This window comes from Enhydra lutris, unplaced genomic scaffold (genome assembly GCF_002288905.1).
Source record: "Enhydra lutris kenyoni isolate GAN:26980312 unplaced genomic scaffold, ASM228890v2 scaffoldscaffold10, whole genome shotgun sequence".
Lineage (NCBI taxonomy): Eukaryota > Metazoa > Chordata > Mammalia > Carnivora > Mustelidae > Enhydra > Enhydra lutris.
In genome coordinates this window covers 24,160,083-24,187,023 of record NW_019154094.1, presented here as the reverse complement: position 1 = coordinate 24,187,023, position 26,941 = coordinate 24,160,083, and the positions used below count along the sequence as shown (strand labels likewise).

General features: G+C 37.8%; 1 protein-coding gene across 1 annotated transcript in view; it reads left to right on the top strand.

Moving 5' to 3' along the window:
• LOC111144203 (succinate-CoA ligase GDP-forming beta subunit) overlaps positions 1 to 26,941 on the top strand; it is a 272,842-nt gene that overhangs the window by 145,900 nt on the left and 100,001 nt on the right. The window contains exons 7-9 of the mRNA XM_022498414.1: positions 3,131 to 3,227; positions 15,773 to 15,934; positions 18,153 to 18,295. Of these exons, the coding sequence (XP_022354122.1) occupies positions 3,131 to 3,227; positions 15,773 to 15,934; positions 18,153 to 18,295 (402 nt within the window). The remainder of the gene's footprint in view (positions 1 to 3,130; positions 3,228 to 15,772; positions 15,935 to 18,152; positions 18,296 to 26,941) is intronic.

Here is a 26,941-nt window from a genome sequence, read left to right as displayed (position 1 = left end):
TAAAAAAGAAGAAAATTTTAAAGTAGCTGGGATAATATTTTGTATATGCATACACCCAGAATTTTTTTTCCATTTTAGGGTTTCTCCTTACTATTAATCATTGAATGAGCCAATATTTATTGTCGACTCCGTGCAGAGGCTATAGAGGTCCAGTTGGTGCCCCCATGCCCAGGACAGACAGTATGCCTCTTTCATGTGGCTTACGTTGCAAGCTCGTATCGATGGCCTAGAAAATCCCTAAAAATACAAACCTATTTTGCAGTGAGTGACTTATCAGCTTTACACTAGCTCAAATAAAATACATTTGGATAAAAAAAAAAAAAGTAAACATGTAATAAGAGAAATCTTAGAGCATTTGAAAAAATTGGAAAATTGTTTTTCCACTCTCAGGGTGGGACCAGCCTTCTTAAAGTCTGACCTAAAGCTAGAAGCCATGAAAGAAAAGAGTGACATTATTATTACCAGATTCCATGTGACAGAATTAACAGACACATGGATGAAAGGCAAATGTTAAAGGACAAAAATATTTGCAATTTATATGAGATGGAGAGCTAACTTTGACGTGTAAAAACGCTTCTTATAACTCAGTGAGAAAGAAGACTAAAATCGCAACAGAGAAATGGGCAAAATTCGGAGGAAAGGAAATACAAATGTCTCTTAATAAAGAATATTGAATAAAGCTCAAATTCATTCATAGTAAGAGCAGTTCCAATCAAAGATCTATATGAGATACCCACTCTTACCTGGCATATTGGCAGAGATTGAGATAGCTGATGCTTGTGCATAGAAAAACAATTTCTCTGATACTGAGTTGCGGGCTGGGAGACTAGGGAGAGCTTCTACCAAGAATAATAAAATGATTTTTTATTATTTAAAATTTCCACACTCCTTTTTTGCTCCACTCTGGGTAATTTATCCTACAGATTTTCAATCACATGTATAACGCACATACAGAGACAGAAAAGGCTGCATTTTAAGTAATGTCAAAGGATTGGAAACCAAATGGCTATTGTTTAAGAGATAGGCTGAATGAATTATGATATATTCACGTAAGGTATTATGTGGTCACTTATAAGAATAAGATCACTCTATTTATGTTGCCGATGAAGGCTTTATAAAATCATATAAGTAAAGAAATAGGGGCACCTGGGTGGCTCAATGGGTTAAAGCCTCTGCCTTCGGCTCGGGTCATGATCTCAGGGTCCTGGGATTGAGCCCTACATCGGGCGGGGGGTGGGGGGGGGGGGGTCCCTGCTCAGCAGGGAGCCTGCTTCCCCCTCTCTCTCTGCCTGCCTCTCTGCCTACTTGTGATCTCTGTCAAATAAATAAATAAAATCTTTAAAAAATCATTTAAGTAAAGAAATAAGGTATAGAACAAAGTTTGTTTTTTTTTTAAAAAGGCAAATGGAGACTATGCATATACCTGTCATTGAATCAGTGAGTATGATGTGTGTGTGTGTGTATGTATGTATGTATGAATGATGGCTGCTGCAGGATGAGCCGCGGCGAGCTGTGTGGCCGGGGAGCCCGGGGAAGGTTTAGAGGGAGACTCTTGCATACCTTGGGATATAATATATCATGGACATATATTATCTAGGCAGAAAAAATCAATATTAAAAAAATATTCAATCTTACCCATTTTGTATGTTTGTCTATCTATAGAGACCTGGATTCAAACTAGGATTTAGGAAAGTTTATAAATATACATAAAATAAGTGAAGACAACATGAATTTCATTTCCAGGAGTTCTTCAGTCAATACTGGAACAAAGAAAGCTCAATGTTCACCACAGTTGGACTTTATTCTAGGGAATTGGTTAGATGGTGTGAAATTTCAGGGTTGAGAAATTTTGGGGTGGACCGAGAGGCAAGGTAGAGCGAAAGCGTAACAAGAAATTGTTGCTCCCTGCATGCTGGCAAAGCAAAGTGAGGCAGTGGTTACTGCACCATGGGATACAGAAGATAGAACCCCTGGTGGGTCTCTAGTGGTTGCTAAAGCCAGAGGAGAGGATGCTTCTGCAAGGCAGAAACAGAGGGGTGGAAGGACCCTAGCTTTTCCCTTTCTCCCACCTCTCATCTCCTACCACTGCTTCCAGTTGGCTGAACTGAGCTGGAAGCCATCCAGCCCAGAAGCCTTGGAAACTCAGTCTACAAATGTCAGCTCCCCTGATACCCAGAGTAGGAATGGCAAAAAGCCGGAAATGGATCTGAAGGCAAAGATGCAGGGCTGGAACAGTGAGCGAAAATATTGCCAAGGGAGAATGATGGCTAGACCAGAAGGTGGAGCTGAGAATGAAACTCATGCCCAGCACTGAGCCATGGATGCATAGCAGTACTGAGTTGCAGCACAGGCTGAGTTCTGTCTAGGTGTGAGCCTTCCAGGGTCCTGTCAAGCCCCCATTCATGATGACTTCCCCTTGCCTCACTTCAAACAATGCCAGCATGCTGTGACGGATGCCATTCATAAAAGTTGGTTGAAGAGAATGAATGAGTGAGTGAATTTCAAGCAGCAGGAAAAATGAAGTCAGGGCATAACATCAGGGAGACTCTGGATATTGTTGTTCTTTATGGTTTATGCCTTCAGGACAAACTAGTTTGAATTGTGCCGTTCCCTAACTCTACCATGTAGGACTTTCATCTTCCTGGCTTGCCACAGTTTTCATTAGATACTCCATAATTGTCATTTCCAGATTATAGGTTTGGACTGATGAATGTAATAACTATTTTATTCTAGCATAATAAGGAAAACATGGTCATTATAAACTCTCACAATCGTGTTTACCTTTTACTTAAATGGAGCTTGTTTGTATTAATGATTGTGGCTCATACTGCAGCATAGCTCAGCTAATAGGGACATGATGATTTATAAAAAGATTAACGTTTTTAGACCAGACTGAAAATATTTTTGTTTTCCTGATAATGGTCTTTCCTGGTGTCTGGAGGAAAGTTGAGCAGTTCCTTCTAATGAATAGCAGTGGAAATTAAAATAATTGTGCTTTTCTCTTTTTCCCTTCAGAAAACCTTCCTGAACGTAAAGACATGACTTGTTATTTTTAAGGTTTCATTAATCCAGCAAAATAAATGTTCTTTTACTGCTTTGGTGTAATTTTATTATACTTGATCCCATTTAGGCTGCAGATCAAATTAAGAAGCTGTACAATCTCTTCCTGAAAATTGATGCAACTCAAGTGGAAGTGAATCCCTTTGGTGAAACTCCAGAAGGACAAGGTAACCAAAAAAAGAAAAAGAAAAAAACAAACAAAAAAAAACCACCAGCAAGAACAATAATAACAAATGAATATGATTATTTATGCAAACTATTAATTAAATTGGACAAAAGACTGTAGCAGCAGCTTTGCATTCATTTCATTAATTTACTTTCGGCCGTGGTCTCAGACACTCCTGTCGTGCAGTTGAATACGTCAGCCCTGGAGTTGGTTTGCATCACCATGCAGGCCTCAGGGGAAGCGCCTTCTTATTTTATTTAGAAACATCCATCCACCGACACTCCCTTGTTTTTCCAGGGCCTTTCTTGCTTATACTGAGGTAAAATCCTGGGTAGGAACAGAAGCCTCTGCATTGGAGTGTAATGAATGCACCTGCTTTTAGGGAGCTGAAAATGCTTGAAAGCTGGTATTCGATCAGTTCCTATTAATTTGATAGTAAAAGCTTGTGAATGTATGTGTGTTTGGTGGTAGAGGGTGGGGTATCATGTGGTTAGGACTGGGATACATGTAATGGAAGTTCCACGGACCTTATCTTTTTTAGCACATTTCACCCCCAGTGTCTTGTATGCTGTCTAGCATGTTGTGGGCCATCAGTGAACACAAATTTACCATTGGGTAAATTGGGTGATCTGCTCTGTGCAAGTACAACCAAGTTGCAGGCCAAGGTGGGCACAGTATGGTGCTTTACAAAGGGGACTGTGTTCAAATTCTGGACCTGCCATATCCTGGCCTCAGACCTGGGCTAAGCCTTAGAGTTTGGTTTTTTTTTGTTTTTAATCCAAAAGAGTGGTAAAAATGATAACTGTCTTGTACAGTGAAGTGACTGGTGTTTGTGTATGCATTCAATGTCAGGCACAAAACAGACCAGTCCCTGACATTAATAAGATATAGGTCCTCTTCTCAGGTAATCCAGGAAGAACACCCAACAAAAAAAATGTTTAGGACCAGAGGGCTTCCCAGGTGAATCCTATCAAACCTTTAAATAATCGTTAATACCTATTTGTCTCAAACTATTCCAAAAGTTAGAAAGGGAAGGAAGGTTTCCAAATTTATTCTGTGAGGCCCAGCACTACCTTGACACAAAAAACAGATGAAGATACCACCAAAAAAAAACAAATTACAGGCTAATATCGCTGATGAACATAGATGCAAAAATCATCAATAAAATACCAGAAAACCAAATTCAATAATATATTAAAAAGATCATTCACCATGATCAGGTGGGGTTTATTCCTGGGACAGAAGAGTAGTTCAATATTTGTAAATTAAATAGTATGATACATCACATCAATAAAAGAAAGGATAAAAACCTTAAGATCATTTCAATAGATGCAGAAAAAGTACTTTGTACTTTGACAAAGTACAACATCCATTTATGATAAAAACCCTCAACAAACTAGGTTTAGAGGGAACATATCTCAACATAATAGGATCATCTCTGAAAAACCCATAGCTAATACCATACTCAGTGGTGGAAGATTGAGAGCTTTACCTATAAGATCAGGAACAAGACAAGGATGTCCTCTCACCAGTTTTATTCAACAGAGTACTGGAAGTCCTAGCCACAGCAATGAGGCAAAAAGAAAGGAAATCCAGATTGGAAGGGAAGAAGTAAAACTTTCACTATTTGCAGATGACATGATACTACACATAGAAAACCCAAATACGACTCCACCAAAAAACTGCTAGAACCGATAAAGGAATTCAGTAAAGTAGCAGGAAATGAAATCAATATAGAGAAATCCATTGCATTCCTATACACTGATAATGAAATGGCAGAAAGAGAAATTAAGAAAATAATTTCATTTATAATTGCACCAAATAGTAAAATACCTAGGAATGAATTTAACCAACAAGGTGAAAGGTACTGTACTCAAAAAAAACTACAAAACATTGGGGCGCCTGGGTGGCTCAGTGGATTAAGCTGCTGTCTTCGGCTTAGGTCATGATCTCAGTGTCCTGGGATCGAGCCCCGCATCGGGCTCTCTGCTCAGTGGGGAGCCTGCTTCCCCTTCTCTCTCTACCTGACTCTCTGCCTACTTGTGATCTCTCTCCCTGTCAAATAAATAAATAAAATCTTTAAAAAAATAAAACTACAAAACATTGTTGAATGAAGTTGAAGATGATACAAATAAATGGAAAAAGATATTCATTCCATGTTCATGAATTGGGACAACAAATATTGTTAAAATGTCCACATACCCAAAGCAATCTACAGATATAACGCAGTTCTTATTAAAATACCAACAGCATTTTTCACAGAACTCTAACAAATATTCCTAAAATTTGTATGGAGAAACAAAAGTCCTTAAATAGTCAAAGCAATCTTGAGAAAGAACAAAACTGGAAGTATCACAATCCCAGATTTCCAGATATAACCCAAAGCTATAGTAAACAAAACAATATGGCACTTGCACAAAAATAAATACACAGATCGATGGAACAGAAACCCATGATTATACAGTCAATTTATGACAAAGGAGGTAAGAAAATGCAATGGGAAGACAGTTTCTTCAACAAATGATGTTGGGAAAACCAGATAACTTCTATGCAAAAGAATGAAACTTGACCACAGTCTTACACCTTACACCAAAATAAGCTTGAAATGGATTAAAAATCTAAATGTGATACCTGAAATCATAAAAATCCTAAAAAAGAGCCCATGAAGTAATTTCTCTGATACTGGCTGTAGCAACATTTTTCTAGATATGTCTCTTGAAGCAAGGGAAACAAAAGCCAAAATAAACTATTGGGACTACATCAAAATGAAAAGCTTTTATACAGCAAGGGAAACCATCAACAAAACAAAAAGACAACCAACGAATGGGAGAAGATATTTGTAAATGATATATCTGATGAGGGGTTAATATCCAAAATATATAAAGTACTTATACAGCTCAACACCAATTAATAATGGGCAGAAGACATGAATAGGTATTTTTCCAAAGAAGACATACAGATGGCCAACAGGCACATGAAAAGATGTTAAACATATTCTTCATCAGGGAAACAAATCAAAACCCCAAGGAGATATCACTTCATACTTGTCAGAATGGCTAAAATAAAAAACATGAGAAATGTTTGTAAGGATGTGGAAAAAACCCCTGTGCACTGTTGGTGGGAGTGTAAGCTGGTGCAGCTACCATGGAAAACAGTATGGAGGTTATTCAAAATATTAAAAATAGAATTATCATATGACCCAGGAATTTCATTACTGGATATTTATTTACCCAAAGAAAATGAAAGCACTAATTCAAAAATATATATGCACCCTTACATTCATTGCTATATTATTCATGATAATCAAGATATATGGAAGCAACCCAAGTACCCATCTATAAATGAGTGGATTAAGAAGTGGTCTGTACACACACACACACACACACACACGCACACTGTGAAATATGACTCAGTCATAAAAATGAATGAAATCTTACCATTTGCAGCAACATGAATGGATCTAGAGTGTATCATGCTACATAAAATAAGTCAGACAAATACCGTATGATACCACTCATATGTGGAATTTAAGATAGAAAACAAATAACAACAAAAAGGGGACAAACAAAATAGACACTTAAATACAGAGGACAAACTGGTGGTTGCCAGAGGGGAGGTCAGTGTATGTGTGTGTGTGGGTGGTGATACATGAAATAGGTGAAGGGGATTGAGAGTCTGCTCACTGTGATGAGCACTGAGTAATGTATAGAACTGTCAAGTCACTGTATTGTACACCTGAAACTAATATAACACTGTATGTTAGCTATACTGGAATTACAAAATGGGGACAATAATAATAGTACCTACCTTAGAAGATTGTTCTGGGAATAATTAATGTTCCTACAACAAGGCTTGGCAGATGGTAAGAGGTACAAAAGCATTAGCTATGATTATATTATTATTTCTTATCCTTCTGAAAATCAAATAAGATAATGGACATTGAAAGTAAAAACAAAAAAAAAATAAAACTTCATACAAAAATTAAGGCTTTGGGGCGCCTGGGTGGCTCAGTGGGTTAAAGCCTCTGCCTTCAGCTCAGGTCATGATCTCAGGGTCCTGGGATCGAGCCCTGCATCAGGCTCTCTGCTCAGCGGGGAGCCTGCTTCCCCCTCTCTCTCTCTATGACTGCCTCTCTGCCTACTTGTGATCTCTGTCTGTCAAATAAATAAATAAAATCTTAAAAAAAAATTAAAAGCTATTCCCCATGTCCCATGGCTTTAAAAAAAAAAAAATTAAGACTTTGCTTAAAATTATAATCGTCACCAATTGCACTTGAACTAATGAAAGACAGTCCTGATCTTCTTCCATGAGTCTTGTGGCATTTCTGGTGGAGACCCCTGTATTTGTCTAATAAATTCTCCATTTTCACTTAAAAACAGTTAAATTAGGGGCAACTAGGTGGCTCAGTCCGTTAAGCATCTGCCTTCAGCTCAGGTCATGATCTCAGGGGCCTGGGATCAAGCCCCATGTCAGGCTCCTTACTCCTTGGGGAGTCTGCTTCCCCCTCTCCCTGCTGGTGCTCTTGCTCCCTCGCATGCGCTCTCTCAAATGAATAAATTAAAAAAATTAAAATTTTTTTTAAAAAATTCAAACTAGATGATAGCTGTAAAAAAAGGGAGTAATCCAGAAAAGGTATGGATTTCAATCTATTTGTCTATTTTTTGTTTTTTGTTATTTTTTTAAATTTCAGGTTAGGACCGACGAATAGTAATGTTTAGGAAGCCATTGAAAATAATATATTTCATGGTTTGTACAAGTGACCACCAGATAAATATCTGTGGTAGGTTATTTGTAAGCAAACTACCTTTTATTCATAAATATTTTAAAAATTCTGTTTGACTATAAAATCATTAGTACTTTATATAGAGAAGAAGTGAAGTGGAAGAAAACTGTTTTGAACTCATAGGACACATACTGTGATAAGCTTTTATATATATTCTTTCCTATTACTTGTAGCAATCCCAAAAAGTGTGGAGTTATTGTCTCCATTTTATAGAAGATTAAAAATTAATGTGACTCTTCCATAGGTATCCCATTACTGGAGCTGGGATTTGAACCTGTGTCTCTCTCAGTGCAGTGTGTGTTGATTTTTATATGCCAGACTGCTATTTTACCTTTTTTCTCTTAAACTAGTAAGTTTTTTTTAAAGATTTTATTTATTTATTTGACAGAGATCACAAGTAGGCAGAGAGGCAGGCAGAGAGAGAGGGGGGAAGGGAAGCAGGCTCCCTGCCGAGCAGAGAGCCCGACGCGGGGCTCCATCCCAGGACCCCGAGATCATGACCTGAGCCGAAGGCAGAGGCTTTAACACGCTGAGCCACCCAGGCGCCCCGCTAGTAATTTATTTTTATCAGAGTGACCTATACGTAGTTTCCAGCTAAGTAGAAATTCGTCAGAATTCATGCTGCATCGAGTGGCTATTAATTAAATCCAAGAAACAAAAGGGAGGGAAGTTGAGTATAAGTTCTTCAGAGTCATGGTTTGCTTTTCAAACTAGTATTCACAAGTGACCTGATTATTTCGTATTTAAAAAGGAAATTCAGCCAAAGAATTGGTTAAAAGTCAGGCTGTAATACTACTTTGATCCAAACCTTTGGTAAATTGTCAGTCACAGACTGCACTCTGATGCAGACAATAAGGGTGCAAAAAACTTTTCCTAGAATGTATTTGCAAAACCTCATCAAATCAGAAGTTTTCTTTTTAATTATCAAGAAAAAGGAAAATTCTTGAGCTTTTTTGAAGGAATCATCATAAAATACATTCTGTGTATTTGGTTCATTAAAGCATAAGTCTTATGTGATATTTTTAAGAGCAAAATTATCTTTAGCTATTAATTTGTTCATTGTACCATAAAAGTTCAGCTATTGAATTATAATCACAATTAAATGAGTGTGTTGGTTTATAACTCTAATGAGCAGTAGTCAAATTAAACCCAACTAGGAAACGGTGATTAATGACCAAATGTATAAATTGATCTTCATCATTGTCACAATCCCCTAAAGCAATCCTTTATTTAGAAGTTGTAAAAAAAAGTCATTTGTATCCTAACAGTATTAATAATCTTAATATTTATAATGTGAATATTTAATTTTTTTCCATTTAGATCAGTAAGAGCAGAGCATATAACATTTCACATTAAAATTTGATTTAATAATGACTTAATTTAGAAGTTTAAGGAGCTTGGTATCACACTAACCATTTTTACTTTATGTGGGTGCCTGGGTGGCTCAAAGGGTTAAGCCTCTGCCTTCGGCTCAGGTCATGATCCCAGGGTCCTGGCATCGAGCCCCGCATCGGACTCTCTGTTCAGCGGGGAGCCTGCTTCCCCCTCTCTCTCTGCCTGCCTCTCTGCCTACTTGTGATCTCTGTCTGTCAAATAAATAAATAAAATCTTTAAAAAAAATAAACATTTTTATTTTAAACTTCTCTATTGCAAAGCTTCTTTTGAAAAGAGTTTCTTCTGTTTTCCATTGGTTAATGAGGAATATTTTTTTTTAAATCCACTTGACTGGTCATATAGTTGCACAACAGATAATACTCAGTTGGATGAAGAACAACAATCTTGATAACATCTATGCTACTTGGTCACCTATGGGAAATTTTTAATATGGCGAAACAAATGCAGCCCCAGAATTATTTTTAACAATGTGATTAATAATTTGATTCAAAGAATAAAATTTGGCACTATTGACTGTATGTAATTTAGTAACTGTTAGAATTATAATGGTTGTTAGTGACAAAAACCTAACATCAGTCTAGTTTTTGTTAAGAAGCTTCCAGGTCAGGTAAGGATACTTACTTTCCTCATATAACAGGGAGTGGGCTGGTTTAGGTCATGAAGCCCTGATCTTCTAGCCCGGTTGCCTCTGAATTGTTTTTTTTTGTCGGCCAGGCTCTCTGGAGGGACAGCTAAGATGGTTCCCATTTTTCATCATTCTCCTCCGGCAACCACGCAGCAATCTTTTCAAATGATTCTGATTGGCCCTACTTGGATCCCATATCTGTATTTAGGCCAGCCACTGAGCTGGAATCACATGTATAAGAGAAGACAGTTTCTCAATGGAAAAAGGGATAGAGTCACATGTCTACCAGAATGGTCTACATTTTATTGAAATGAAAATAAGCTGTTAATTAAATAGTCAAAGAGAAATTAACTCTTTTCCTTGCTTGTCCAGTTGTGTTGCCAGAATTAATTCATTAAACATGTGGCCAAGTTCTCCTTGCTCAGCAGGGATCCTGCTTCTCCCTCTCCCACTCCCCTTGCTTGTGCTCAATCTCTCTCTGTCAAATAAACAAAATCTTAAAAACAAAAATATGTGACCAAGTTAGAAGCAAGGTTTTCTTGGGGTGCCTGGCTAGCTCAGTCGGAAGAGCATGCGACTCTTGATCTCAGTCAGGTTCATGAGTTTGAGGGTGCAGAGATTACTTAAATAAATTTTTTTAAAAAACCTTTAATTAAAGCAGGGTTTTCTTTATCATTATTTATCTACCTATCCGTTCATTCATCTGTTTTACAAGCCGCTGTGAGATTTTATGCTCTATTCCATTTCTTCCCACTTTCAGCCAGACTTGGTGTCTCTAAAATAGTGTTTCTCAATGAGGAGGGTAGACATATCGTCCCCTCAGGGGATGTTTGGCAATGTCAACTGACTTTTTTTTTTTTTGTATTGAGGTATAACTGACATATGGCATTATATTAGTTTCAGGTACACAACACAGTGATTGCATGTGATCACAACACTGAGTCTCATTAATATCCATTTTTGTTTATCACAACTGGCTGTGCAGGATGCTACTTGCCTCTTGTGGGTGGAGGCCAGGGATGTTGCTAAACATCCTACAGTACACAGCACACCCCTATCCCCAGTAGATAATGATCTCACCTAACCTACCAGTAGTCCCAAGATTAAGAATTCCTGCTCAGCCCAAATCCATTCACCAAGTTATTGGAATGAAACCCAATTTAAAACAGTGACTACCTGGCCAAGACTCCATGAGAACTAAGGCTGAGTGATCCAAAGTTAACTCGCACATCAGATCCCTCTTGCTTCAGATTAATTTCCCTAAATAGCCACCCTGTTGCTTCGTGTTAGCAAGTGCCCATGTTGTTGGTGGGTGTTTCTCTCTGTTTCTCTCTTTATACACAAGACTCTATTTTCAAGAACATTTTCAGTTCTCTACCTTCACCCGAATCCCCCTCCCGCCTCACATCTATTTTCTCTTTTGCAGCAACTCAAAAAAAAGTTCTAAAAAGTATACAACTCTTGGAACATCAATATTTAATGGAAACTGGGACTAATTTGAAAGTATCAGCATTTTAAGGCCATCACAGCAAGGTGCATTTCAATAGCATATTATGGTTATTTATCACAAATCAAATGCAGTACATTGCTTGAAGACAGATTATTTTTCAAACTAATTATGACAATCTTATTTCCTGCTGTTTTTATGTTTCTTTTATGTGTGAGTCTCCCCTCTGAAATGTATTTTTCTTTTGTTTAATTCTGTAGCACATTCTTCTGTTAAAACTCTAGGGTCAGAGGCTGCTAACTGCCAGTCAGGTTCTTCATCTAGGTTGGTGAATTAGCAGCTCACAGAATCCCACACCACTAAACAAAAAAACAAAACTCCCTATGAATATAAGCACCGCAGCTGTCTTTGATATTTGTTCAGAAGGAAAATTCATTTGTATAATCTATCAAGCATGTAACAATGTGCTTTTGATGGTGAAAATTGTTTTATAAATATTAATAGGTATGTTTTTTCACCCACTTTGTACACAGAATGGCCTTTGTTTAAGATGAATTTTGTATAGAATTGAGGTTTCATTAATGTGACATTGAATATCTTATGTCTGAACCAAGTTCGGTACCTTGAAAAATACATTTTCGTGTAGTTTGTTGTTTTAATAAATGAAAAAGCTAAGGTTTGAGCAAGCAAGTTTATTTTATTGCCCCACTGTTGACATAGCCATCAATCCATTTTTAACACCCTCATTCTAAAAGTGTACTTGGACAGGTCTTACAGGGGGGAATAAGCATATAAGAGTGAATCGATATTCAAGGATTAATCTACTCCTTTTGTGCAAGCTGCAACTTTTTATTTCGTCCCTTATGCTTTTTTTTTCATGCCATTAGATACACTTTCCTAAGTTTCTCTTTCACTGTAATAAGTATGATACCTGTGACTATTACAACATGAGAAGTGTGACTTAGTAGGAATTGGCCGTCTTTTTTCTGTAAAGGACCATAGAGTCTCAATTATGAGTCATCTCTGCTGTTGCCTTGGGACAGCAGCCATAGAAATATGTAAACGAATGGACGTGGTTGTATTCCAGTCCAACCCTATTTAGGAAAATAGACAGCAAGCTGTCCCAAGGACTATACTTTGCCACAACCGGACTGAGATTTTCATTTGGGGCTGTTTTGTACCAATCTTTAGCCACCTGGGCCTTATGGAAAGGTGTGGTGTGATTTGAGGGTCATCAAAGGCATCTCTTCCACCCTCAACCTTTAGGCTAAAATCTTCTTCTCGACCAGTCACACTGCCTGAAATGCTAACCCTAAAAATCCTTCCCATGGGAAATTCTTACATATTCTGAACATGGCATTTCACTGAAAATCACAGGTAATCTGTACATCTGTAAACTCCAGGAGGCATTAGTTTAGATTCACTGTAAACAGAAGTCTAGGATTATAAGGGAATGGGACCAAGGACAGGTCATTTGTAGTATTGGACAAGGCTATGGCCTGGGCTGCAGCATTGGGAAGCTGAGTATAATGGCCAGTGTCTGGAGTGGTTTAATGGCCAGTGTCTGGGCTGCCGAGGGCTTTGCACGCAGTTCCCGCTTTGCACACCAACACCACGCAGTAGAAAATACTCTGGCTTTCATTTTATAGACCAGGCCGCTGGGCTTAAGAGAGGTGATGACAGCTACCTGACTCTAAAGTGTCCGAATTGTCATTCATACCCAGGTGGTTTGATGCCAGAGTTCACTAAGTGGTGACGTTCAAGGGAAAACATCCGGGTCATACAGCGTTATACACTGAGATACTGAGGCAGGAAAGCACTTTGTATGTTTGGGACTCCTTTGAAAATATTGAGCAGGTGTGACAAATATGTGTCTGAAGGAGTCCCTGTACCTCCTTAAGGTGTTTTACTCTCCCTGGGTTCCACCCACATAAAAAGAGTAAGGCTTTGAGGGTGACAGTTCAGTTTTGGGTCACCCTTCTTAATTCCTGAGTCCCCTCGCTTCCTACATGCATAGTGTCCGTTACTTCCCAAAGCACTAGGATATAACGTACACTGGCCTCGTTATGCCGTTTAGTTTTCTTTACAAAGAGGGAACAACAGAGAGGTCATTTATCCCACAAGTCTAATACCTGTAGGTGCACCTTGATTTCCACCTGTAGGCACCCCTTTTATCCTATATTACCATCTCTAAGCTCTGATTTAATTCTCAGGTTTCCCCCAAATAATGCACTCATTTCTGTCCTCGGCATATACATCATACTGCAGGAAAAAGCGTCTTTTGTAAATCTGGCTTTGCAGAGGGTAGGTGGGGCTGCCTTCTGATCTTCGCATGCATATCCGTTAATTTTGTTCTCTCAAGTAGCTTGGAACTGTAGTCTGTGTAAGGGGCAAAGATCAGCCTGGACCTATTTTGATTTACTAGTTTATTGATCTTGACCAAGAATTCTTTTATTTGAAACTCTTCAGTCAGGAAGTCAATTTGATATAGCCTTTGCCCATTTTGAAGGTGTCGGTTACAAGTAGTCTTGCCTGTGAGTAACAGAGAAGCTATAATTACTAATAAGTTAATTAAAATTTATTTATAAACCTAGTGGAAAGCCAAGAATGAAGTTGCTTTCCTATTGATTATTATACCAGTCATTAACTGCTGACAAAATGCCCTGTAGCAAGCAGAGAACATTGGCCAATTCCTTTGGTAATTGTAGGATTCCATCATGAAGATTGCAGTATTCTGGACAGTAAAAAAAACTCATTTGCTCCGTGTGTTCACAGTGTGTGGGTAAAGCGGTTGGACATTTTGTGGCAAGACTAAGGACTCTGGCAGACATTAACTTCTATATAAGATCCTCTCTTGCCAGTCAGTGCTACTTTAAATAATTTGTGGTTTGGGTTTTTATTTATGCTAAGTATTCTTAGATGTTAAAATGCCAGTTCTGTATAGATTTGTACCAAAGTGCTTCATTTTTGTGGTAGAGAGCCCCTTGTATAAAATCTCTAGAAAGGGTGTGTAACTTTAGGATGTTGTAATGTGACAGTATTTTCTCGTCTTTGTAAGCAAATGGGATTAACAGACCACGGTCATTGCTTTTGAATGAATTATTCCAAGTTGCTTCTCTTCGAAGAAGAAGGTGCCTTTCAGCCATGCTGGAGCAGAATGGGTCATTTCTCTAAAGTCTAAGTCAAAGATCCCTGTCTATCAATCTGAAGTAGAGTAAAAGAAGGTTAGAATGGAATGTCATCGTGGACAACTAATCCCCAAAGGGATATAATAAATGGGGTCAGATCCCAGAAACCTGCATATCACCACTCCTCACTGCAATCTCTCCCTGAGAGTTCATATAGGAGATATCTTGTAAACCAAAGAAAATGCTCTTCCCTCGGTGCATCCGTATCACTCGGTTATTTTCAACTGTGTCCAGTGCTCTTGGCCATTGAGAGAGTGGGAGATTTCTACCTGCACCGGAGACGAGAGACAGTAGTGCTGGTAATGCCTGGCCAACTTCTACCATGTCTCATCTGTCTCAGTCTCTTAGTGTTTTATAACTTGGATCAAAAGAGTCGTATCGTGTACACATCAGGTTGATGGTCCTAGTTTGAGCTGATCCCAAAGGAAGTATATCAGCTAGTTTAGGGATTGTTTTTTCCATTTTCTAAATAAGAAAGCTGAGACCCAAAGAGGAAGTAGGTTATTATTTATTTTTTTTTTATCAATTTACAGACTTAGTTAAGGATCAAATAAAAAACTATTTGATTCTAACCCGGTGTTCTTTGCATTAAATCTTTCAGAAATATTGGTGAGGATACTGATTAAATAGAATTTCTCTTTGTAGCAGAGGACAGTGGGTTTAAGCATTATTATCTAGTTTCTCTTTGCACAAAAGGTAGAAGCGATGATTAGTGGCTATATACTAAAAATAAGAAATGTAATAAAAATGGCAAATCAAAGCTGTATGTAGATGTGGCAGTCTATAGCTTTTATTTATTTTTTTGACAGCCTATAACTTTTCATGGGTGACCACAACTTATATTATTATTTTATTAAACAGAGACCAACAGGTATAGGTTACTGTGCTCTTTTTTAGAATGTAATGAGAACAGGGACTATGCCACCAAATTTGTCCTTGTAGCCCTAAAGCTTAAAATCAAGAAAGCTGTAACAGCTTCTCCTGTCCCTCTCCTGAGAGAAAAATGACAGAATCTTATTTTTCTTTCTTCTGTGCCTGCCAGCCTAGGGAACTAATTTGTATACCCTTAAGAGATATTCATGTTTGTGCCTTTTTCCCCCTTATTTAGTTGTCTGTTTTGATGCAAAGATAAACTTTGATGACAATGCAGAATTCCGACAAAAGGACATATTTGCCATGGATGACAAATCAGAGAATGAACCCATTGAAAACGAAGCTGCCAAATATGATCTAAAATATATAGGACTGGACGGGAACATTGCCTGCTTTGGTAAGAATGTAGTTCTATCAAAGGCATGATTTGTGGATTTTTGCAGAATTTTAAGTAGTCCAGATTTCTGAACCTTTCTGAAATGGTATTTCCCAGTAGCTAGTGGAAATAGGAGTTTCTGTAGCCCAAAAGTCTTGGGAAACAGTTTCTGAGTTTCTTCCCAATGTTCATTTTGCCCAGTGGTCACTGGTTTAAAGCAGGGTTTCTCAAGTCTGACACTATTGACAATTGGGGTGGGAAAATTCTTTACAATGGGAGGCTGTCCTATACTTTGTGAGATATTTGGCAGTGTCCCTGATCTTTATGTGCCACTGGACACCTCCACCCCCCTTGTTACAACCAGAGTTGTCATGAAACACTGGCAAATACCTTCTGGTAAGCAAAATCACCCCAGCTGAGAAATACTATTTTAAAACATCTCAGTTAAATTTTGCTTAATAAAAATCAAAATCCTTGCTTCTCCAATCAGTGTTAATATGCTAGGAACTCTTCTGAAATTTGGTTTTAAGATAAAATTTCTCAGAGGAAGTAGAAGAGAACATATACTTGAATCATTATACTGTAGTTTCAGCTTTTATAATAACCAAATGATAAAATGTTTAATCCATTATCCAGTTTATTAATAAAACAATTGATTTTATCATACTCATCTAAATTTGTGAAAATGGCTTATTCAGCTGAGATAAGAATGAGCCTATAGAGGCAATACAATTTCTGTTATTGTCCACAGCTTATAGAGCTAAGATTTATACACATCTGTGTTTCTGGTGGAACCAATTCATTGCACTGGAAACTGAGGTCTTAATCTTAATGGAATTAAAAAAGATTTGTAGCTCATTAAACCAACAGGATTATTATATTCAGAATTGAACAGACCTCATCCAGTAGTCTGCTGAGCCATACAATAGAAAATGACATCTAATTACAAGTGATAACCAAAAGCTCTTGCTTTGTATCAGAGTAATAACTGTAATGTACCAGATCACTCACATTGTTCTGATCTTGATAAGCTAATGTGCTCTCAATATTTGTAGGCATTTAGAAAGGAGTATGATATAATGGTGTGTTTAGAACAAATTAAATACAGATTCTTTGTAGCCTCTGTGGGAGTATGCATGATTTGACCAAGTTAGCAGCCTCAAAAGCGACGATTAACACATTTCAAATTGTTTTAAGATCGTATATAAACCATTTTTATTGTAGTCACCCGAACTTAATTAAATTAGTCGCAGTTCACAGGATTGTCTGGGGAATTCAAGGGTCAGAAAAAGTGAAGTATATTTTACCTTGAGAGTTTCTGCTATGTTCAGGAGGTCTGCTTTTTTTTTTTTTCCCCCCCTTTCTAACCTAAGGAAAATAATTTCATGTAATTAAGTATAAGAAGCCAAAGAAGTACAACTGGTCAATAAAACTCAGCTCTGGAAAATAAGAATTGCAGTGTTAAAACTCTTTATTTATTTTCTTCTTTTTTTTTTTTTCTTTATTTTCTTTAAAAAAAAAAAAAGCCCCTAAGAGTAAGCACATTTCAGTTCTAGTTTTAGTGATCAGGTTACTAGTGAACATTTCTTTTATTAATTTGGAGAAGGAACAGAAGGATAAGAATATTATTTTGATGCTATCCTTTATTCATTTGTTTTCTAAGTTAATCCACATTAACCTATAACACACGTGGTTGCACTGAGTGTAGAAAAGTATGGAGCCCTATTGAAGTGGGGACCCCTGTGGCTCAACCCCAGAGGGATGCTACATTCAAAAGATCATATTCTCAGCAAGCAAAAAATTAAATTCCATTTTTTACTTGGGTCTCTTGAAGGATATTAAAAGAAGGTAATTCACAGACCCATGCAACTTCTTACAGCCTTCCTTGGTTCTCTTGAGTTCTGTTGTTTTTTTCCAGAACCCAAAACTCCCTCTTCTACTAGCCTAAATTAATGATGTAAACCTTTCTCCCTTTTATCTGTTTCCCAGATTGGTTTAGCTTCTCAACAAACATACAGTTTGTCTTCATATTCCCAGGTTTTTGTTTTGTTTTCTTTATGCTTCGTGTGCACATTTCCTGATTTGTCCTAAAAGTCCATGAATTTATCTGGTTCCAGGCAGGACAGATTGACCTGGGAGAGACAGGGCTCTCTTTGGTGTCATGGGGGAAGGAAATGGTTCATGCGCCCTTTCGTGTTGCCAAATTCATCCTGTCTTGTGTGCCATTTACATTTCCTAGTGAACGGTGCTGGACTAGCCATGGCTACTTGTGACATTATCTTCCTGAATGGTGGGAAGCCAGCCAACTTCTTGGATCTTGGTGGTGGCGTAAAGGAAGCTCAAGTGTATCAAGCTTTCAAACTGCTGACCGCCGATCCTAAGGTAACCTCTGTCTTTGTAGGGGGGAGTGCGTAATGTTCTGATTTTTCCCAGTCAAGAACTGCCGTTTTCCTGCTCAGTGGTGATAAGCCAACACCTCTATGTCGCAGCTGCAGATGCAAATCCTGCTTTATATCTGCTTGGAGTATACACTGGTTTACCCATTTTAGGTGAAAGGCTTGTAAGTGCCTCCAGATTTTATTTCAGATGCTGTGCTTCCAAAGTTCTGAGAGACAGGAGGGAATAAAAAAGGGGGAGTGCACCAGACAGTGAAACATTGGTTGGCATGAAACATTATTTGAGTAATGTTTACTGAAGCAATTAGTCCTGCCCTTACGTGACTTAGAGGACCCAGTTTCTGACACCTTCCATAACATGCTGCAAGTGTTATCATACAGTTGGAGACAAAAGAAAATTAAAGGATTACAAAACTGTATGTCACTAGAAAGTAATGACCTCACATTCTTCCGTGTGCTTTTTAATTTTCATCGTGTGTAATATGTGCTAGCTAGCATAGAATGTTGCTTTATGAGCCTATAATATAGCTATCACACCCATGCTAGCACATAGTAGGGCTTCAGTAAATTCTTTTCAAGTTCAATACCCATATGCTTTGTTTCAACTGCTGGTACTCACTTGTCTATGACAACAAGGCTTAGATGGACATTTATGACAAGGAGAAGCCTAACATGTTTTGAATGAATTATATATATCATTTACTTCCCTTTACTGTTCTGTGAGGTAGTGTCTGTGCCACCGCCATTTGACTTTAGACTTTGAGAATCATTATCTTGATACTGTTAGAGTATCTGAGACATTCTCTTGGTTTCTTAATATAGCTGAAGACCGGGGAAATGTGAACCATCACTAGGAAAATCATAAATGAAAATGAGACCAGATTTCTTTTTAAAGAAATGTGGTCTGAACTTAATATGGAAGCTTCTCATTAATAAGTGTACCAACAATAGTCTTTTGGTTCACATATATGAAATTTTGTTTTACATTAGTAGTATGCTTGTCTGTTTTCATTATGACTCAGATGGTTGCTCACCTTACATTTTTGCTCACTCTTGTCCTTCTGATTCACAAAATAAGTGGTAGGGTATTATCAGCTGCTAATCTTTAGTTCTCCAGTGCTTTCCAGGAGGAGCAGAGTCATCAAAATCTGAAGTCACCCAGCCATGAAGAAAGTGTTTGCTGTTGGTTTTCTGTTTATATAAGTACCTGTTCTCATTGGTTAAGTAGGAATTTTATCAATGACTTCCCAGTCATTAACTTATTTAACCCTTCTTCTTCTTATTTTCCTTTTTTAAAAGATTTTATTTATTTATTTGAAATACAGACAGAGAGAGCAGGAGTGAGAGAAAGGGGCTAGAGAGAGAGGGAAAAACAGACTCCCCACTGAACAGGGAGCCTGATAAGGGCTCCATCCTAGGACCCTGGGGCCATGACCTGGTCCAAAGGCAGATGCTAAACTGGCTAAGCCACCTAGGCGCCCCTTCTTATTTACTAAAGGAAAGAATCATTTTCCTCCCAAAGAGTGTCCTATAAAATGAAATCTCTAAATACCATGGATATAAGTAACACACAGCTCTTTAAAGTGCATGAACCACAAAGTATTCAGAGAACAGGGCAACTGTGATAAAATACTGAACTTTTAGTGTCTACGGAAATTTGGTGCTAAGAATAATAGAGAGCTATCGAGGGAGTAAATCTACCAGGACAATCATTGCATTTTCTTTGGAATATCTTTTCTTAGCCGCTGATCTGGAATTTTAATTTTGTAAAAATGCAGGAAGGGAAGGAAAAGTCACTTGCAGAGCCATTTTTTTTTTTTAAACAGTCTCTGAAAAATTTTTGATTTTACCCTATGGAATATTTTCAAATGCTTAGAGTATTTAAACTTTTTTGAGATTGCCTGTCATCTTGGATAGAGAAAGATATGTGGGAGTTATTTTATTTTTCTCATGCTATATCAGGAAAATGAATGCATAGCTCATCTCACTGTAAATTTTCCAAATCTTGAAATTTGGACAGAAAGAAAGCATAGAAATGTAATGGGTATTTTCAATCCTGGCATTGTTTAACAGATTTCAGAGAACAGAGACTTAAAAATACTATAGATGAATTGACTTGATTTTGCAAGAAAACTGATAGTAGTTCTAGCAGGAATTATTTCAGGTAGAACCCCATTGAGCTGCCCAGAAGTAGAGAATCCCAAAAACCCAAAGCTAATTATTACAGAGGTATTGATTTTCTTGTTAGATGTGAGGATTAGTCAGTTGAATTAACTGAAACCCAAAATTGCAAAAGGCCTGTTGTTAAACTTGAATCAACTGATAGTAACAACTACTTGTTCATCATATGTGTGAACCAATTCTATTGATCAAGTAATAAATGTTATAAATGTTATCATTCAAGAACAATATTATGGGTTGACCTATATTTATACACATAATATCAGCCATAGAGCTGAAACTTATATTTATTTTGCTTGACTCTTAGCCCAAATGCTGATACGCACTGAGACCTAACACAAATGCCTTTATCACTAATATGTTCCTTATTTGATTGTAATATATGCGAAACAGAGCTCCTCTGCCAAACTGTCTAAAACAAGAATCTTCAAGATAGCTAGCTCCCTTATAAAACAGAATTCACATTAAGTCTTTTTAAATTTTCTTATTTTCAAGTTGGGCTAGAAATGAGAGAAAGGGAAGAGAGTGTGTTCTTCTGGTGGTATAATAGATCTGATCTCCATTGTTTTTACCATACAGAATTCTAAGCACTAGCATCCTGTAAATCCTAAGGAGTAAAAAACCATGTAAACTAAGAAGTAGAAGTAGGGTATTTGTGGTAATCTGTAAAGAATTTGAACACAGTTAATGGAAAAGCCCTCCGAAGAGTATTATCCTTAAGTTTTTGTCTTCCTGAAAAATGCTTTGGCTTTTATTTCTAATTCTAAACTTAGAATTCCAAAGGTGTAGAAAATGAGTACGAATGACATCTGGAGTATGTAAAACATCTTACACAAATGGATAAAAGGAGAAGACAGTTGACAGGAATCTCAATAGTCACCCCAACTCTTTTGGGCAAAGTAAAACAAATTTGTTGCCCTCTGAAGGCCTGATTTCAGAAACCAGTAGTGCATGATTGACAGTCACGAAGTCACTGCTCCTGATATGTCCATGCTTCTGGTTTAGATCTAACTCAGAGTCATGTTTCAAAACTCTTTATTTTTTAACTTTTATTTCTTTAAATATTATTATTTTCGGTTGCAATATAATTAACGTATAGTGTTTTTTCAAAGCTCTTTAAATATCCAGGAAGAAATGTTCTACATAAGCCCTAAGTACTAGTTCAAAAAGGAATGTGTTCTTAATGGGGCTCTGGTGCCAGACTGCCCAGGTTCCAGTCACATCTTTACCACTTACTGCTTGTGGGACCTTGAGCACGTAATTTTATTTCTATATATCTCAGTTTCCTCATTTATATAAAATGAAATAATAACAGTACTTATTACCTCAGAGGGCTGCTTCATTTTTTTTTTTTTTTGGATTTGAAGTTCAACGTTATTTAAATTTTTAAATTGAGATATAATTGATTATATAACATCTTAGAAGTTTGAGATGAATAAAGTGTTGATTTGATACATCTGTATGTTGCAGTATGATCACAGTATAGCGTTAGTTTCCATCCTGCTCTGTAATTATAGTTTCTTTTTTGTGGTGGGAACATTTAACCAGAGAGTGGCTTATTACATTAATTAAGATACACATATACATTTCCCATTTAAAGGAGGAATAATTTTATATGATGGTATCATTTAAAATTCTTAATAAATTTTTCTTGAAGTATGACCCACATACAGAACAGTACGCAAATCAATAGTATATAGCTTGATGAGTAATAACGAAGTGAACATAGCCATGTAACTGGCAGCTGGGTCACAAAATAGAACATGACCAGTGTTAAGGACTAAATTTTTACATCCCACCAGCATTTGTATGTTGAAATCCTAACCCCCAAAGTGATGATATTAGGAAGTAGGGCCTTTGGCAGATAATTACATCATGAGGGTGGAGCCTCATGAGTGGGAGTAATACCCTTATAAAGGAGACCCCAGATAGCTCCTTCACCCCTTCCTCCATGTGAGGGTATATCTAGATTATGGCCATTTCTGTACCAGGAAGTGGGCTCTCAAGAGACACTGAATCTGCCAGTGCCTTCCTCTTGGACTTGTAGCCTCTAGAATTGTGAAAAATAACTGTTTGTTGTCATACCACTCCATCTATGGTAGTTTGTTACAGCAGCCTGAGCAGACTTAGACAACCAGCATCTCAGAAGCAAATAATGCACTTCAGCTCCATGTTTCTCCTTCTTTGCTTTTGTCCCCAAAGGTAACATAGCTGTCCCGACTTCTGTCATCAGTTTCTTTTGCCTTAATATACATTTCAGCTTAATATAAGTAGGATTGTAGAGCTTTTGTGTTAGCCATCTGTCACTTAACTTTTTTTTATTGATTATTTTTATTAACATATAATGTATTATTTGCCTAAGGGGTACAGGTCTGTAAATCGTCAGGCTTACACACTTCACAGCACTCACCATTTCACATACCCTCCCTGATGTCCATAACCCAACCATCCTCTCCATACCCCCACCCTCCCAGGAACCCTCAGTTTGTTTTGTGAGATTAAGAGTCTCTTATGCTTTGTCTCCCTCCCGATCCCATCTTGTTTCATTTTTTCCTTCCCTACCCCGCAAACCCCCCACTTTGCCTCTCAAATTCCTCATATCAGGGAGAGCATATGATAAATGTCTTTCTCTGATTGACTTCTTTCGCTCAGCGTAATACCCTCTAGTTCCATCCATGTTGTTGCAAGTGGCAAGATTTCATTTCTTTTTTTTTTTTTTTTTAATTTTATTTTTCATAAACATGTAATATCTTTTTATCCCCAGGGGTACAGGTCTGTGAATCGCCAGGTTTACACACTTCACAGCACTCACCATAGCACATACCCTCCCCAATGTCCATAATCCCACCCCCCCAACCCCCCTCCCCCCATTAACCCTCAGTTTGTTTTGTGAGATTAAGAGTCACTTATGGTTTGTCTCCCTCCCAATCCCATCTTGTTTCATTTACTCTTCTCCTACCCCCTTAACCCCCCATGTTGCATCTCCTCTCCCTCATATCAGGGAGATCATATGATAGTTGTCTTTCTCCGATTGACTTATTTCGCTAAGCATGATACCCTCTAGTTCCATCCACGTCGTTGCAAATGGCAAGATTTCATTTCTTTTGATGGCTGCATGGTATTCCATTGTATGTATATACCACATCTTCTTTATCCATTCATCTGTTGATGGACATCTAGGTTATTTCCATATTTGGCTATTGTGGACATTGCTGCTATAAACATTCAGGTGCATGTGCCCCTTCGGATCACTACATTTGTATCTTTAGTATAAATACCAAGTAGTGCAATTGCTGGGTAGGGTAGCTCTATTTTCAACTTTGTGAGGAATGTCCATGTTGTTTTCTAGAGTGGCTGCACCAGCTTGCATTCCCACCAGCAGTGTAGGAGGGTTCCCTTTTCTCCACATCCTCGCCATATTCTGTCGTTTTGTGACTTCTTAATTTTAGCCATTCTGACTGGTATGAGATGGTATCTCACTGTGGTTTTGATTTGTATTTCCCTGATGCCGAGTGATGTTGAGCATTTTTTCATGTGTCTGTTGGCCATCTGGATGTGTTCTTTCAAGAAATGTCCGTTCATGTCCTCTGCGCATTTCTTGATTGTATTATTTGTTCTTTGGGTGTTGAGTTTGATAAGTTCTTTACAGATTTTGGATACTAGCCCTTTATCTGATTTGTTATTTGTGAATATCTTCTCCCATTCTGTCAATTGTCTTTTGGTTTTGTTGACTGTTTCCTTTGCTGGGCAAAAGCTTTGGATCTTGATAAAGTCCCAACAGTTCATTTGTGCCCTTGCTTCCTTTGCCTTTGGCAATGTTACTAGGAAAAAGTTGCTACAGCTGAGGTTGAAGAGGTTGCTGCCTCCGTTCTCCTCAAGGATTTGGATGGATTCCTGTCTTACATTGAGGTCTTTCATCCAATTTGAGTCTATTTTTGTGTGTGGTGTAAGGACATGGTCCTTTTTCTGCATGTGGCTGTCCAATTTTCCAAACACCATTTGTTGAAGAGACTGTCTTTTTTTCATTGGACATTCTTTCCTGCTTTGTCAAAGATTAGTTGACCATAGAGTTGAGGGTCTATCTTTAGGCTTTCTATTCTGTTCCACTGATCTATGTGTCTGTTTTAGTGCCAGTACCATACTGTCTTGATGATGACTGCTTTGTAATAGAGCTTGAAGTCTAGAATTATGATGCTGCCAACTTTGGCTTTCTTTTTCAACATTCCTCTGGCTATTTGGGGTCTTTTCTGGTTTCACATAAATTTTAGGATTATTTGTTCCATTTCTCTGAAAAAAATTAATGGTATTTTGATGGAGATTGCATTAAATGTGTAGATTGCTTTAGGTAGCATAGACATTTTCACAATATTTGTTCTTCCAATCCATGAGCATGGAAAGCTTTTCCATTTCTTTGTGTCTTCCTCAATTTCTTTCATGAATAATTTAGTTTTCTGAGTACAGATTCTTTGCCTCTGTGGTTAGGTTAATTCCTAGATATCTTATAGTTTTGGGTGCAATTATAAATGGGATCGATTCCTTAACTTCTCTTTTTTCTGACTTGTTGTTTGTGTATAGAAATGCAACTGATTTCTGTGCATTGATTTTCTATCCTGTCACTTTACTGATTTCCTGTATGAGTTCTGGCAGTTTTGGAGTGGAGTCTTTTGGGTTTTCCACATAAAGAATCATACCATCTGCAAAGAGTTGATTTTTCTTTGCCAATTCAGATGCTTTTTATTCCTTTTTGTTTTCTGATTGCTGAGGCTAGGACTTCTAGTACTATGTTGAATAACAGTGGTGATAGTGGACATCCCTGCTGTATTCCTGACCTTAGGAGAAAAGCTCTCTGTTTTTCTCCATTGAGAATGATATTCATAGATTGCTTTGATGATATTGAGGTATGCACCTTCTATCCCTACACTGTGAAGAGTTTTGATTAAGAAAGGATGCCGTTGGGGCACCTGGGTGGCTCAGTGGGTTAAAACCTCTGCCTTCAGATTGAGCCCCGCATCAGGCTCTCTGCTCAGCAGGGAGCCTGCTTCCTCCTCTCTCTCTGTCGGCCTCTCTGCCTACTCGTGATCTCTGTCAAAGAAATAAATTAAAAAAAAAAAAAAAGAAAAGAAAAGAAAAAAGAAAGGATGCCGTACTGGGAACCTGGGTGGCTCAGTTGTTTAAGCAACTGTCTTTGGCTCAGGTCATGATCCAGGAATCCCGGGATCAAGTCCCACATCAGGCTACCTGCTCAGCAGGGTGTCTGCTTCTCCCTGTCCTCTCTCCTATCATGCTCTCTCTCTCTCTCTCTTATTCTCTCTCTCTCTCTCTCAAATAGATAAATAAAATCTTTAAAAAAAAAAAAGAAATGATGCTCTACTTTGTCAACTGCTTTTCCTGCACCTATTGAGAGTATCATACATTTCTTGTTCTTTCTTTTATTAAGGTATTGTATCACATTGATTGATTTGTGGTTGTTGAACCAACCTTGCAGCGAAGGCATAAATCCCACTTCATCATGGTGAATAATCCTTTTAAGATACTGCTGGATCCTATTAGCTAGTATTTTAGTGAGAATTTTTGCATCCATGTTCATCAAGGATATTGGTCTGTAATTCTTTTTGATGGGGTCTTTGTCTGGTTTTGGGATCAAGGTAATGCTGGCCTCATAAAATGAGTTTGGATGCTTTCCTTCCATTTCTGTTTTTTGGAACAGTTTCAGGAGAATAGGTGTTAATTCTTAAAATATTTGGTAGAATTCTCCGGGAAAGCCATCTGGCCCTGGGCTCTTGTTTGTTGGGAGATTTTTTTTTATATTTATTTATTTATTTGACAGAGATCACAAGTAGGCAGAGAGGCAGGCAATGAGAGAGGAGAAAGCAGGCTCCCTGCAGAGCAGAGAGCTGGATGTGGGGATCGATATCAGGACCCTGGGATCATGACCTGAGCTGAAGGCAGAAGCTTTAACCCACTGAGCTACCCAGGCACTCCTGTTGGAAGATTTTTGATGACTGCTTCAATCTCCTTACTGGTTATGGGTCTGTTCAGGTTTTCTATTTCTTCCTGGTTCAGTTTGTATAGTTTCTATGTCTCTAGGAATGCATCCATTTCTTCCAGCTTGTCAAATTTGCTGGTGTATAGTTGCTTATAATATGTTCTTGTAATTGTTTATATTTCTTTGGTGTTGGTTGGGATCTCTCCTCTTTCATTCATGATTTTATTACTTTGGATCCTTTCTGTTTTTATTTTGATAAGTCTGACCATGAGTTTATCAATCTTACTAATTCTTTCAAAGAACCAGCTCCAAGTTTCGTTGATGTGTTCTCCTGTTCTTTTGGTTTCTATTTTATTGATTTCTGCTCTCATCTTTATTATTTCTCTTCTCCTGCTGGGTTTAGACTTTATCTGCTGTTCTTTTTCCAGCTCCTTTAGGTATAGGGTTAAGTTGTGTACTTGAGAC